The 14,591-nt window shown below is 40.6% G+C and overlaps 1 protein-coding gene across 2 annotated transcripts in view; it reads left to right on the top strand.

Moving 5' to 3' along the window:
• The first annotated feature begins 277 nt into the window (after window positions 1-277).
• P2RX5 (purinergic receptor P2X 5) overlaps window positions 278-14,591 on the top strand; it is a 91,380-nt gene continuing 77,066 nt past the window's right edge. Inside the window, exon 1 of one of the 2 annotated variants that reach the window (XM_082245842.1) lies at window positions 278-532. In XM_082245842.1, the coding sequence (XP_082101968.1) occupies window positions 396-532 (137 nt within the window). In that variant the 5' untranslated portion in view covers window positions 278-395. The remainder of the gene's footprint in view (window positions 533-14,591) is intronic. The other variant, XM_082245841.1, reaches the window with a different exon arrangement.

Below are 14,591 nucleotides of genomic sequence, written 5' to 3'. Positions count from 1 at the left end.
TAAGAAGTTAGGGTGTGATTCATGCCACTGATGTCTCTGTTAAACTGAAACAGCAGACTGGAATGGATCTTAATTGTAAATAAGCCCACGGGCAGATCAGCTGGTTTATTTGCAAGTCTGAAGAAAATTGTGTGACAAGATACATTTAAAAATAAAGCTGGAATGATGCATTTTGAAATGTGGGCTGTGTGGTCACCCTAGCAGTAATCCCACACATGCCAGCCATGAAGCTACTGCATACTGAGCTGTGTCCTAGATGTATAGGCGGTGAGCAGTAAGCAGTAGCACCAGTCTCAGCTGTTTCTCATGTTTCAGGATAGAGCGCGTGTGCCTGAATCAGAGCTGCATTCCCTTTCTGACTCTTCTGTCTCATTGCTGCAATGTGAGCAGACAGAATGGGGCAGGTTGCTTGGAAAGGGCTGTTCATGTCACTCCTTGATTATAAAACTGAAAAATATGTCATTGCCAAGAACAAAAAGGTGGGGATTTTATTCCGTGTTGTTCAACTGTCCATTCTGGCTTATCTTGTGGGGTAAGGACACATCTCTTTGCTGTATATCTCATGTGCTCTGTGCCTCTGCTGTGTACTGTACATTGCATGTGTTCAGCATTATATATGCAAGTCAAGTTTATATATATATATATATATATATTTTTTTTTTTTTTTTTAACACACAGATATAGATAGATAAATATATATATATATAGATAGATATAGATATATACAGGGTTTTGAATGAGATCATTGTTAGTATGCTATAAAGGGTATCTCTAAGTAACCATAATTTACCAATTATAGATAAAAAATATAGAGTGTGTTCTAATGTGGCACGTTACGTGAGATTATTGTCAACATATCTTGTGCTAAAAATATCATTAAAAAATTATTTTATTTTTCATGTTGAGACTTTTTAACTTTTTGCACTAATTTAGTTATTTAGAATTATCAAAATAATAAAGTTGATAACAGGTGCAAATTATTTCAAAAGAGCTAAAAAATATTACACTAAAATATAAAGCATTTACAATAGAATGCCAACTAATACAAAGGGTAGGTGGCCCTGCTTACCAGAGCTTACAATGTAAAGGTACTTGTCATATGTGTGGATCAATTTGTTCAATGTACAGTATGGTCTGTGTTGTAGTGCAGCACTGCTAAGAGAGAGGGAAGTACTTATCTCTTTATGTCGTTAACAGTCAATTGTTGTTTTTGCATAACACTGATGCTATCATTCGCTTCACATGCTTATCACCAAAAAACTGTTGGAGAAAAGTATTTATTTATTTATTTATTTTTTGTACGATTGTATGCTTTCATTTCCTGCGATCCATCAATGCTCTCTTGTCTACTTTCCCACATTTTAGCAGTTCTTAGTGCCGGTTCACACTATTGCGATGGCAGTCATTGCCTGTGATTCAGAGCGCACTGCTCCTAAAATCACATGCGATGTCTGTGCGGTGCAAATTCAGCCATACAGTGTGTATGGCTGAATTCGCACCGCAATCACAGTGAACTTGTACAGGACCCTTTTTTTGGTCCACAGCAGAATCGGATCGCATGGTGGTTCACACAAGTGCGATCCAATTCCTGTGCGAACTGTCAGATCGCACTGCGATATGCGATCTGATCTGGGGGTGTCGTTAACTTTGAATTGACACCCCCAGTGTATCACATATGGCAGTGTGAGCTGCCTGTGCTGCGGATGCGATGCGGGAATACGCACTATATTCGCACTGTTCCCGCATCGCAATAGTGTGAACCGGGACTTAAAGTGCAACTGTGCCCAGACAATTGCCGACTGCAATAGGTATATATATAAATATATACTGTATATGTTGTGGCATGTATATTGGTTTACTGGGGTTAAGGTTGAAGCTATGAGCCATAAAGCGGGTATGTTTTTTTCATCTGGATTTTCTCATGAAAGCAGTCCGAGCAGCTAATTAACCGCTGGATCGCTTTCAGAAGCAGCGGGAGGGGTCGCTCCCTCCCGCCACTTACCGGTGTTTCTCAGGCCAGATACCAGATCATCTCTATGATCTTAGAGGACTGGAGCAACATCATGTAGTCACTTCAGTTTTTTTTTGCTTTTAAAGGTAGAGGATAGATTTGAGGTCTTCTAGACCCCAGATCTCTCCATAAAGTGGACCTGTCATCCCTTATTTCTATTACAAGGGATGTTTACATTCCTTGTAATAGGAGTAAAAGTGATAAAAAAACATTTTTTTTAAAGGGACAGTGTAAAAATAAAAAATAAGATAGATAATAAGAAAAAATATTAAATTGCCCCCATTCCTTCGTGCTCGGGCGCAGATGAGAACGCGTATGTAAGTCGTGCACGCATATGTAAATGGTGTTCGCACCACACATGTGAGTTATCACCACAAACGTTAGAGTGAGAGCAATACCTCTAAACAGGTTACCTGTAAAAAAAATTTAAAGCGTCGTCAATGGAGATTTTTAATTATCGTCATTTGTTGCAATTCCATTAGCGTGCACAGTTTTAAAGTGTAACAGGTTAGGTATCTATTTATTCGGCATAACACCATCTTTTAAAATTTACCAAAAAATTGGTTTATATATTGGGTTTTTTTGCATTAACATTCATTCAAGTGTATTTTTTTCCAAAAACATTGCGTTTGAAAAACCGCTGCGCAAATACCGTGTGACATAGAAAATTGCAACAATTGCCATTTTATTCTTTGGGGTTTCTGCTAAAAAAAAAATGATAATGTTTGGGCTTCTAAGTAATTTTCGAAGGAAAAAAATTAATTTAACCACTTGCTACCCGCCGTTGTCAAATGATGGCGGAGCGGTGCAGCTATTTTTCTGGGACGCGTCATATGACGGTGCACCAGAACAGCCTCTCTCGCGCACGCCCAGGGGCGCGCAGAGCGGTGATCGTGACCGCGCCGTGTTGCTAGGACATGGCGCGACCCCAATCTCGGTAAAGAGTCAATGACATGACTCTTTGCCCATGTGATTGCCTGTGTCCAATCACAGCCGATCACATGTAAATGAGGAAATGTGAGGCCAGGAGAGCCAATCAGCAGCTCCTCCTCATAGGGGAAACAAGTACAAGTAATCAGGACACTGATCATCAGTGTCCTGATTACACAAAATGTAAATAAAGTGCCAATTACTGCCCACCATCAGTGCCCACAATCAGTGCCCATAGTGCTGTCAGTCAGTGCCCATTAGTGCCTGCTCATCTAGGCACTGATGGGCACTGACTGGCAGCAATATGGGCACTGATTGTGGGCACTGATGGTGCTGCCCATCAGTGTCCATCAGTGCCACCCAACAGTGCCCATCAGTGCCACCTGTCAGTGCCCATCAGTGCCCATCAGTGCCACCTGTCAGTGCCCATCAGTGCTGCCCATCAGTGCTGCCTCTCAGTGCCCATCAGTGCCACCTATCAGTGCTCATCAGTGCCACCTATTAGTGCTCATCAGTTCCGCCTATCAGTGCCCATCAGTGCGGCATATTAGTACCTCCTCATCGGTGCCCATAAGTGCCACCTCATCAGTGCCCATCAGTGCAGCCTATCAGTGCCCATCAGTGCCACCTCATCAGCGCACATCAGTGAAGGAGAAAAATAATTTACTTTTAAAATTTACTCACAGAAAATAAGACAAACTTTTTTTTTCAAAATTTTCTATCTTTTTTCTTTTTTTTTTGTAAGAAATGAAAAACCCACAGGTGATTAAATACCACCAAAAGAAAGCTCTATTTGTGTGAAAAAAAATGATAAAGATTTCATATAGGTACAGTGTAGCATGACCACGCAATTGTCATTCAAAGCGTGAGAGTGCTGAAAGCTGAAAATTGGCCTGGGCAGGAAGTGGGTGAAAGTGCACTGTAGGCAAGTGGTTAAAGTTGCGAACAAATTACCAGAAAAGGCTCGGTTTGGAAGTACCGTTTTAATTTTTTCTTTCTTCTTTATAAAGTGTAGTAAACTTTAAGGGGTGGAAGCAGCAGTCTCAAAGACACATTTTACACGTTTGTTACAGTCACCTAGCAGCGCATGAGATTTTGTTCACATTTTTGGTTGGCAAGTGCTTTACATTTATTTAACAAGCACTAAAATATCTTAAAATTAACCCCTTGCCGATCGCTGTAGATGCATGTATTGTGCAGCAATTCATCCTCAAGGATGTTAGCAGAGACTCTAAAATCAGGTTTTAGTTGGTTTCTAATACCTTACAGCACCTGCTGTTTATTTACATTATAAGGCTGACAGGATCTAAAGGAGAAATCACAGCCAAGAAGCCATGATTTCAGTGCTGTAGTAAATGTTGAAGTTGCATTTCTCCACAATCTTTATAGTTACAGAGGTAAGTGAGGGGTTGTTTGAAAGTGCTTTTGCTTCTTGTTTTAAAAATATGTACATACAGCATTGTTCATAGTCTTAGCACACATTCCTAAACAGTGCTAACAGAGTGTAATCAAACCAGATTTTCTGGTCAGTAATATTTCTTTACAAAAAGGTTGCTCACCAACCTTGTTGACAGTGTAAATAAAAAAAAAAATTACAATTGTACTTTAAGGCCTTTAAGACATTTACTCATTCAATAGGACCTTATTGAGAAAGTTGCAAGGCTGCCAAGAATATTTCTCTCTTTTGTAGATGCAATGCCACTCAGTTGAGACTGGGTGTAAATATTGGGGTTGATTTACCATTAGGCTGTTCACTTTTCAAGGGAATTTTGATTTAGCTTAGTAAGTGTGGTGAAAATTCACTGTAAAGGAGAATGTAAAAAAACATATTTTCACTTGTAGGTGATTAGATGATGGCGGTCTGCAGAGCTTCAGTTCAATCACTAAACTCTGGGGAAAATTCCCTTACAAAGTAAAAAGCCTATTTGCCTTTAGTAATTGAACCCCATTGCATCCATTGTTGTCAAAGTAGAATTCCATGTTTACTATAACTTTAAATAGCTTGTTTGGGCCAGGCCAGGTAAGTCAGAAGAAGACTTGTACAGTATTTGTATCAATGAATACAAGTCTTCCTCTGATTGGCTAAGGTGGGGATGCAGGCAGATGACATCACAATTTCTACCTCAGCCAGTCATAGGAAGCTGATGCGACTACAGTATAGTACAGCACACACAGCAGCCACATCAGTTAGCATTTTCCATCAGTTAGCAATGGAAATAGTTTGTTTGGGCCAGCTTGGCTCAACTGAACAATTTAAGATCCTAGTAAACATGGAATTTTACTTTAATATGGAAGTTGTGGAATAAGCGCAAAACCACTAGTCTGAAAATTCTCTAAGTGGCATAGCTGTGTGACATTATTAGGGCTATTAACAGGGTGTTCCCATTAGATCCAGCTTTATGGCATGGGAAAGAGGGAAACATAGTACAAAGTATGTAGGCAAAGGACACACCCCTGCCACCCTCCTATTTAGGGGGAACTTTAAGAATTAATATAAACAACGATTGATTAAACCATCGTTTTGTTTTTTTTTTTTACTTTTCCTTTATGCTGACTTATTAACAAATTAAATTATATAGAGATTGGATGAATACTTAGATAAAGGTGCTGGATAAATGTACTTACACACAGTGCTGTAATTTGAACATCAGTATTCCTGGCTGAAATTTCTTGTGGTTATTTTGTGCATAGTTGTGCTTACACGCGTACACATGTAAAATAAATTCTAGCTTCCCTAATGCAATTCTAATTTCTTATATTTAACATTGTATGTGTGTACAAGTACATGTATGCGCATAAAATACTGACTGGCAATGCAGAGTTTCATAATTTGAACTATACTCAGTATACAAGAAAACAAAGGAAAACTTGTCCTGCAACTTGGGACTGCAAAGTCGCATGACAAGTCGTACTCCATGATTTCCAATGAGTACCGTTCATATCTTTGCGACTTCAAGTCGCAGCAACTTCAAAGTAGTCCCTGCACTACTTTGGTCCGACTTTGATGCTTTGGGGTCCATAGACCTCAAGATTACACAGGCATTGCTTCAAGTCCAGTCAAAATCTCATCAAAATCACAGCAAAATTGCGAGACATTTAGGTCGTATAAGTGTGAAAGGGGCCTAAAGGCTCTTTTTTGTACTGGTGTCTCTTTTTGTGCTATTGAGTCTGCAGGCCTGTTCTGAATTCCATACCCCCCTTCCAGGAGTGAAACTCCTTTTTGTTTTGCATCCTAAAGTGCCTAGTGCCCATCTGTACACATCCCTCTGTTGCCTAAGTAATGTACACCCTAAGGTGAAATGTCAGCCCACCTGTCTCAGGGGGTTACCACTATGCCTCTGGGGGGGGGGGCTACATCAGAAAATATTCAGCCATCAATTGTAGTTGATGTCATGTCAAGCAGGTAGTGCAACTTTAGGGGCTGACCATCTCTCTTACATACACTGTTATTAGTAGTATACCAGGCAACCAAGCATCTGAGTAACACTAAATCATCAGTCATCCTAGTTTGTTACAACTGTAACTGGATTTTCAGGTTCCCATAATTGTTTCTGAACTCAGGTCTCCAAATTAGCAGTCAGTGTTGTAGAATTATACTTAGGGCTGATTACTGGCCATATGCCCTTTGTGTCATCTAATATATTTTTCAGTATTTCATATTCTGGCTTGTACCCGGTGTACTCATACCATGGTGCCAAGGACAGCTGAGGGTTATCATGAGAATGTACTAAGATAAAGTAATACTCCGGATATGTTAACTGAATGAAGATAGTATCAGTTGTCATTGAACAGCAGCAACAAATGAGACCATCAAACTTGTGATTAATTCATTATGGCATTGGCTTAACACTCTGTTTAAGTCATTTGTGGGATTAGTTGGAGTCCTCTAACAGATGAATTAGCATCACTCTAGTTTAAGTGCATTTGGATGTGAGACACAATTGTGTGTACAATGACACTAACTCGTGTTTGGGGAATCCGATGTACTACAAAGCACACATATCACAGCTATACACAGCCATCTGTATGAGTCAATAAAGAAGCTGTGGTGGTCAGCAACATTTTTGTATTGAAATTCTCTATTGTTCTTAGCCTTTCTTTAACCACTTGCTTACTGGGCCAATTCTGACACTTCTCAAATACATGTACAAATTTTTTTTCTATGCTAGAAAATTACCCCCAGACATTATATTTAGCAGAGGCCCTATAGAATAAAATGATGGGTGTTGCCATTTTTAACGTCACACGGTATTTAAACAGCGGTTTTTGAAATGCATTTTTTGGAAAAAGTACACTTTAACCACTTGCCGACCAGCCGCTGTAGTTTTACAGCGGCAGGTCAGCTCTATTACGCGAAACGACATACCTATATGTTGCTTCATGTAACAGATAGTGGGGGCACGCGCGTGTACATGCGCCGATTAGTCAGAGGGGGAGCCAATCAGTGGGTCCGGCTGACGCAATGTCTGCCAGCCACGTGCGATCGCTCCCCATGGAGACAGAACGGCGGTCTGCGGATGTAAACAAGGTAGACCGCTGTTCTGTCAGAGATGAACACAGGGATCCTCCTATTTAGAAACATAGGTCTCTGTGTTCATCTAGTGAGTCCATCCCCACACAGTTAGAAAGCACTCCCTACACTTAAACCTTTGATCGCCTCTGGTGTTAACCCCTTCCTTTCAAGTGCCATTAATACAGTAACAGTGCATACGTTTAGCACTGATTACTGTATTAGTTTCACTGGTCCCCTCAAAAGCGTGAGTTAGGTATCCGATCTGTTCGCCGCAATGTCGCAGTCCCGCTAAAAATCGCTAATCGCCGCCATTACTAGTAAAAAATAAATAAATATGACATAAATCTATCCCCTAGTTTGTAGACATGATAACTTTTGCATAAACCAATCAATGTACACTTATTTGCCTAAATTGATGAAAAAATTCGATTTTTTAATATTTATTGGGAATGTTTTATAGCAGAAAGTAAAATATATTGTTTTTTTTTTGTTTCAGAATTGTCGCATTTTTTTGTTTATGGTGCAAAAATAAAAACCACAGAGGTGATCAAATACCACCAAAAGAAAGCTCTATTTGTGGGGAAAAAAAAGACATAATTTTTTTTTCGGTACATGGTCGCACAACCGAACAATTGTTAATTAAAATAACGCAGTTTCGTATCACAAAAAATGGCCTGGTCATTAAGGGGGAAAAACCTTCCGATCCTTAAGTGGTAATACATTTTATTGCAAACAGCCACAATATAATACCTAATTTTTTGTAAAATATAAAAGATGATGTTACACCGAGTCAATAGATACCTAGCATGTCATGCTTTAAAATTGCGTCCGCCCATGGAAGGGCGCAAAACCACGGTGCCTAAAATTCTCCATAGGCGTCACTTTAAATGCCTTTACAGGTTAGGGGATACCAGTTTAGAGTTACACAGGAGGTCTGGTGTTAGAATTATTGCTCTAACTCTGACACTCGCAACAATACCTCATATGTGTGGTGCGATCACCATTTACCTATGCGTGTGGGACTTACATAAACATTTGCGCGTAAGCACGGGGGCACTTATATTTTTTTTTTAGTATTATTTATTTTATTTAGTATTATTTATTTTATTCAAACAACAACCCTTGTGACAGCATGGGCCATTAAAGGTCCTCTTTATGGAGAGATCTGGGGTCTAATCTCTCCTCTGGCCTCCAATGCAGCCAATCAGACACAGATCGGTCTGATCGGTTGCTTTCCTGCCCACTAACAGCCAGGGTCACAGAGAGGGAGGAACAACGTAAGTTCCTCTTTCTCTGTGTAATGTCGCCATCGCCGCCGGCCCCATCACTCCCACACTCTGTGAAACTATGGCAGAGCCATACGATTTTAGGCCTCAAGCACACTGCAGCTAAAACAACGCTTGTTTTACAGGGCTTTGTCTTTTTTTCCTCTAAAGCCCTGCCATATTACCTATGTGTCCATGCACACATAGGTATTTACAGTAAAAAAAAAATCAAAAAATCACTGGCACATTTAGGAGAGGAGCGTTTGGTTGGGAAATAAAAAGTGCAAATTAATAAATGGGTATGTTTGTTGGTTAATGCATTCTAATGGTCAGAATGAATTAAAAATGTGGCTTTTAACTTGTTTTTTTAATCTTTTTTTTCTCCTGTAAGGAGAAATAAAGAATTATTTGGATATTTTCCAAATGAAAATAAAAATGTCCAATCCAATCCAATTGAAAATGTCAATCCAATTTGGACATTTACACTTAGGGGTGTACTCACTTTTGTTGCCAGCGGTTTAGACATTAACCACTTAACGTCTAGCCACGTAGACCTACGTCGGCTAACTTTAAGGGGTTATACCGGGATTACCGGGGTTATACCGGGATGATGCCTCTAGCTAGCTAGAGGCATCATCCCGGTACCGTTGTTTGAAGCCGACGGTCAGCTTTCCGTCGGTAACGACCAATGCTGCTCGGGAGCCGCTCGATCGTTACCCGGGGGGGCGGGAGGGGACGTCCCCCCCTCCCGCCGCCTTCCGTGGCTTTGCTCGGGGCTCCAGTCCCACCAGGAGCCCCGAGCACCCAGCCGGCACGTCCGCCGGCTGGATGGAGTCCCGATGAATGCCGGAAACGGCATCGATCGGGTCTCCGATGACGTAACCCGGAGGCGGCGTCCATGACGTCACTTCCGGGTTACTGTGCTGCAAAAGGCGGCACATTTGAAAAACGGCTGTATGCAAAAATGCCGTTTTCGGCGTTTTGCATACATGGAAGTGTAGTGGAGGGGTCTAGGGTCTTTTAGACCCTCGATCCCTTCATAAAGTGTACCTGTCACTACATATTGGTGTCACAAGGGATGTTTACATTGCTTGTGACAGCAATAAAAGTGATCAGATTTTTTTTTTTTTAAAAAACCTGTAATAAAGTTAAATAAAAAGAAAAAATAAATAGGAAAAAAAAATAAAAAAATTTAGCCGCCCCCGTCACCGTTAGCTCGAGCACAAAAAAAAACGTATACGCAAGTCGAGCCGCGAATTAAATCGCTGTTCAAACCACACATGTGAGGTATCGCCGCGATCGCCAGAGCGTGGGCAATAATTAAAAAAAAAGAGCTACACTCTAACTCTAAACTGGTAACCGTTAAAAAAATTTTAATCTTCGCAGATTGAGATCTCTATTGACCGTAGTTTGTCGCCATCCCACGGGGGGGCGCAATTTTAAACCGTAACATGTTGGGTATCTATTTACTCGGCGTGACATCATCTTTCACAATATACAAAAAAAATGGGCTAACTTTACTGTTTAGTATTTTTTAAATGCAGTGAAATGTGATTTTTCAAATTTTTTCCAAAAAAATTGCGTTTTAAAGACCGCTGCACAAATACCACGTGACAAAAAATTTTGCAATGACCGACATTTTATTTTCCAGAGTCTTTGCTAAAAAATATATATAATGTTTGGGGGTTTTAAGTAGTTTTCTAGCAAAAAATACTGGTTTTAACTTGTGAACAAAAAATGTAAAAAATTGGCTTAGTGGTAAAGTGGTTAATGGCTGTGTGTTGAGTTATTTTGAGGGGACATCAAATTTACACTGTTATACAAGCTGTACACTCACTACTTTACATTGTAGCAAAGTATAATTTCTTCAGTGTTGTCACATGAAAAGATATACTAAAATATTTACAAAAATGTGAGGGGTGTACTCACTTTTGTGAGATACTGTATGTTGTTTACATGTTAAAATCAGTATTTTTTGCTAGAAAATTACTTAGAACCCCCAAACATTATATATATTTTTAGCAGAGACCCTAGAGAATAAAATGGCGATTGTTGCAATATTTTATGTATTTGAGCAGCAGTCTTTCCAATGAAATGTTTTCTGAAGAAATACACTTTCATGGATTAAAAAAAAAAAAAAAAAAACAGTAAAAGGTAGCCCAATTTTTTTGTATAATGTAAAAGATGATGTTACGCTGAGTAAATAAATACCTAATATGTCAAGCTTTAAAATTGCGCACACTCGTGGAATGGCGACAAACTACAGTACTTAAAAAATCTCCATAAGCGATGCTTTAAAAAATTTTAACGGTTACCTGTTTAGAGTTACAGAGGAGGTCCTGTGCAAAAATTATTACTCTCACTCTAACAATCGCGGTGATACCTCACATGTGCGGTTTGAACAATATTTACATATGCGGGCGCAACTTGTGTATGCATTCGCTTTTGCGCATAGGCACGAAGGGACGGGCGTTTGAAATTTTTTTTATTTTTACACTGTCCATTTAAAAAAATAATAATTGTAATCACTTTTATTGCTGTCACAAGGAATGTAAACATCTCTTGTGATAGTAATAGGCAGTGACAGGTACGGTATATACTCAACTATAAGCTGACTTTTTCAACACATTTTCTATGCTGAAAAAGCCCCCCTCGGCTTATACTCGAGTCACTTACCTGTTCTCCCTGGGGCTGACCGAGCGTCAGCGGCAGCCAATCCGACATGTCAATCCGGCATCTCCTGCACCATGCCCTCAGTCCTTCATCTTCTGCACCATGCCCTCAGCCCTGCATCTCCTGCACCATGCCCCTCAGCCCTGAATCTCCTGTATCATGCCCTCAGCCATGCATCTTCTGCACCATGCCCACAGCCCTGCATCTTCTGCACCATTTCCCACCCCTAGGCTTATACTCGAGTCAATAAGGTTCTGATTTTTTTTTGTTTTAATAATAACAAACATGTCATACTTACCTGCTCTGTGCAGTGATTTTGCACAGAACAGCCCCGACCCTTCTCTTCTTTGGTCCCTCGCTGGCACCCCCTGCTGAGTGACCCCAGAGCAAACTGATTGCTCTGGGAACATTAGTGTGTTCCCGAGCCACCTCCTTGAGTCTATGAGATACACAGAGCAAGGCTCGGCCCCGCCCCTGCTCCCTACTTACTGGTTGTGATTGACAGCAGTGGGAGCCAATGGCTTCCGCTGCTGTGTCTCAGCTAATGAGGAGGGAGAGACCCGGGAGAGCTTCTGCTTTCCTGCACATCGCTGGATTGGGATCTGGCTCAGGTGAATATAGGGGGGGAGCTGCACCCTGAAGGTTTTTTACCTTCATGCATAGACTGCATAAAGGTAAAAAACCTTCACCCTTTAGAACCACTTTAACCTCCCTGGCAGTCTGATTATGTCAGAATTTTTGTGCTAAAAGCGGTACATTGTTTTGCATGGAAATATGTTTTGTATTTTAAGCCTGTAATTCTTAGGAATAACTCACTTAAATCTGTCCAAACAAGAGTCTAGTAGACTTCCGGGGTATGATAAAGTTTGAAACACGAAATTATAAATTATAATATAATAATAATACATTTCATCAAATTCCTCATTGTTTTTGAAGTGGAGATATTTCATTATGAGGGAGAATCTGTACTCTGACATGACTGTGCCAAAGAATGGAGTGGCAAGTAATGTATTGGTTGTCCAATACCGCTTCTGCAGGAGTTTCTCCACCATTCACTGAAGTATTATTAGTCCCAGAAATTTCCAAATGTCATCTTTGGTCACTGGTTCCTCCTTTCTGCATCTTGCAAACTTCCGATGCAGAGTAGCCAATTGTTGCTCTTTGTACCGGTTTGTCTCGGTAACTATTTTTTTAATAACCTCATCGGTCAGAAATAATTGTAAGTATGCCAAGGGGTTGTCATGGTCAACGTCAACCTTCATACCAGATGCTCCAGTAAATTGGAATCTTGGGGGCGCTGTCTGATCCGTACTAAATTCGCACTTCGCTGAGCTCAGTCGCAGAATCGTCGCTGTATTCACTTTTAGTACCTGATGACGAATTTTCCCACAAATCACTATCGCTCAGTTCTTCAAATAATTCTGATTCACCATTTTCCAGTTTGTCCAAAATCGCTTTTGAGCTAAAAGAACGCTTTTTGGACACCATGGACGTTCTCAATTTTCCAGGCAAAAAGAACCACAAAAAGTACAGGCAGGGCACTGGAAAAGCCACTAGGTGAAAACCTGTGGTGAAATGGCATGATACAGAGTTGTAATCCTAACAGATTACACTGTATCATGTCATTTGTTTTATTTTTTTTTAATCTCCCACCGGTTCCACCCCCCTGCGTCGCGGCACTCACAGGGAAGGGAACCGGAAGAAGGTACCGGGATCGGCCGAGCACACAGCGGAAGGACAGCAGGAGGATGGCTGGAGGACAGCGGGGATCACAGTTAAGTTTGATTGTGGGGTAATCCCGAGTGTGGCTCGGGGGTTACCGCTTTTGGCACTGAATATTAACCCCGAGCCACACTCCGGAATATAGCTAGGGAGGTTAATGTCTATCCAGAAACGTTTGGGTCCATTCTTTCACAAAGGGGATAGCCTCCCTATGATTTCACAAAGGAGGCCCAATCAACTTTCAAGACTTATCCCTAATACAGCTTCTCCTAGACACCCGGTATACTTTCTGTGGAAAACAACAACCCAGCAGTCAGGTGGAAATTGCACCCGCTCCTTAACCTATTCCATAAAATGTATTTAAATGTAATATAAATTTGCTACATTAGTTTTCTTCTCATACCTGCAATAAACTGACATTTTTCTTAAAAGCTCATAGGAACTTAGGGAACAGACCCTACAGCAAACTCACTGGTCCTTAGTAGATTTTAAGACTTAGAAAAGTTCACAAAACGCTAACAGTCCCAACTTTCCCCAGAAGGGATAATAGCAAGTGCGGTTACCTCCCAAGTTCCTTCTTCTATTACACTAGCCACTACTTCCTAGCCTACGCCAAGGGAACGTCCTGCTTCCCCCAATGGAAAGTCCAGGTGTTAGCCCCCAGCCCTCAACCTGCTTCTAACTCTCTGGTATGCTCTCCCATAAGGAGAATAGGAGTTCTTACAAGGGTGGCAATTCACAAGGTTTACATAGTCAATGTTGCAGGGGTCTCTCGCTTCCCCCTCTAAAGGATAGCCATGCGTCACTATTACTCACTTATATGATGTGTCTGCTTGCTCTCTTTGCTTCCCTGCAAAAGTGACAGATTACTTGATATATACCACAACCGTGCAAAAATGGACAATGGAATCTCATTAGAATTTCTGTGCTTATCACAGGTACAAGCACCCCTGAGATAACCCATTGTAGAGACACCTTTTTTCTATGCTTGGCTTTCCCTGTATTGTTGAACTAAAGGGAAAAAACAGGTTTGGACATTAAATGGCAAGTGTGTGAACTACACTGAAATTTCACTAAGATAATAACAATGGGGAACTACGCCCAGCTAAAAAAAAAATTAAAAAAAAAGTAAGAAATATGCCAACACTGTGACAAATCAAAACCAAGTGGTTTCTTACATTCCTATAAAAGTTCTTGTGTATGCTGAACCTTACTTATGTGTTGCAAGTATATCTAAACCCAAACAAAAATGTAATTTCTTGCAGCTTAGCAGTCCTTAGATGTGGTGGCTACATTAGTTTTCTTTTTAAAGGCTTTCTTACCTTTTTCACCTGGTAAACCTGAGAGTGACACACTTCTGTCCTAGGGTAACAACACTTACTCACTGCACTGTATTCATGGAGGAGCAGCATTGTCACCCTAGGATGCTCATGTGCTTTGAATTACAAAGACCTCCCCTTCCACCATCCCCATTACA

The sequence above is a fragment of the Pelophylax lessonae genome (assembly GCF_965119305.1).
Source record: "Pelophylax lessonae genome assembly, chromosome: 2".
In the NCBI taxonomy this organism is placed as follows: Eukaryota; Metazoa; Chordata; class Amphibia; order Anura; family Ranidae; genus Pelophylax; species Pelophylax lessonae.
This window is presented reverse-complemented; position numbering and strand designations above follow the sequence as displayed.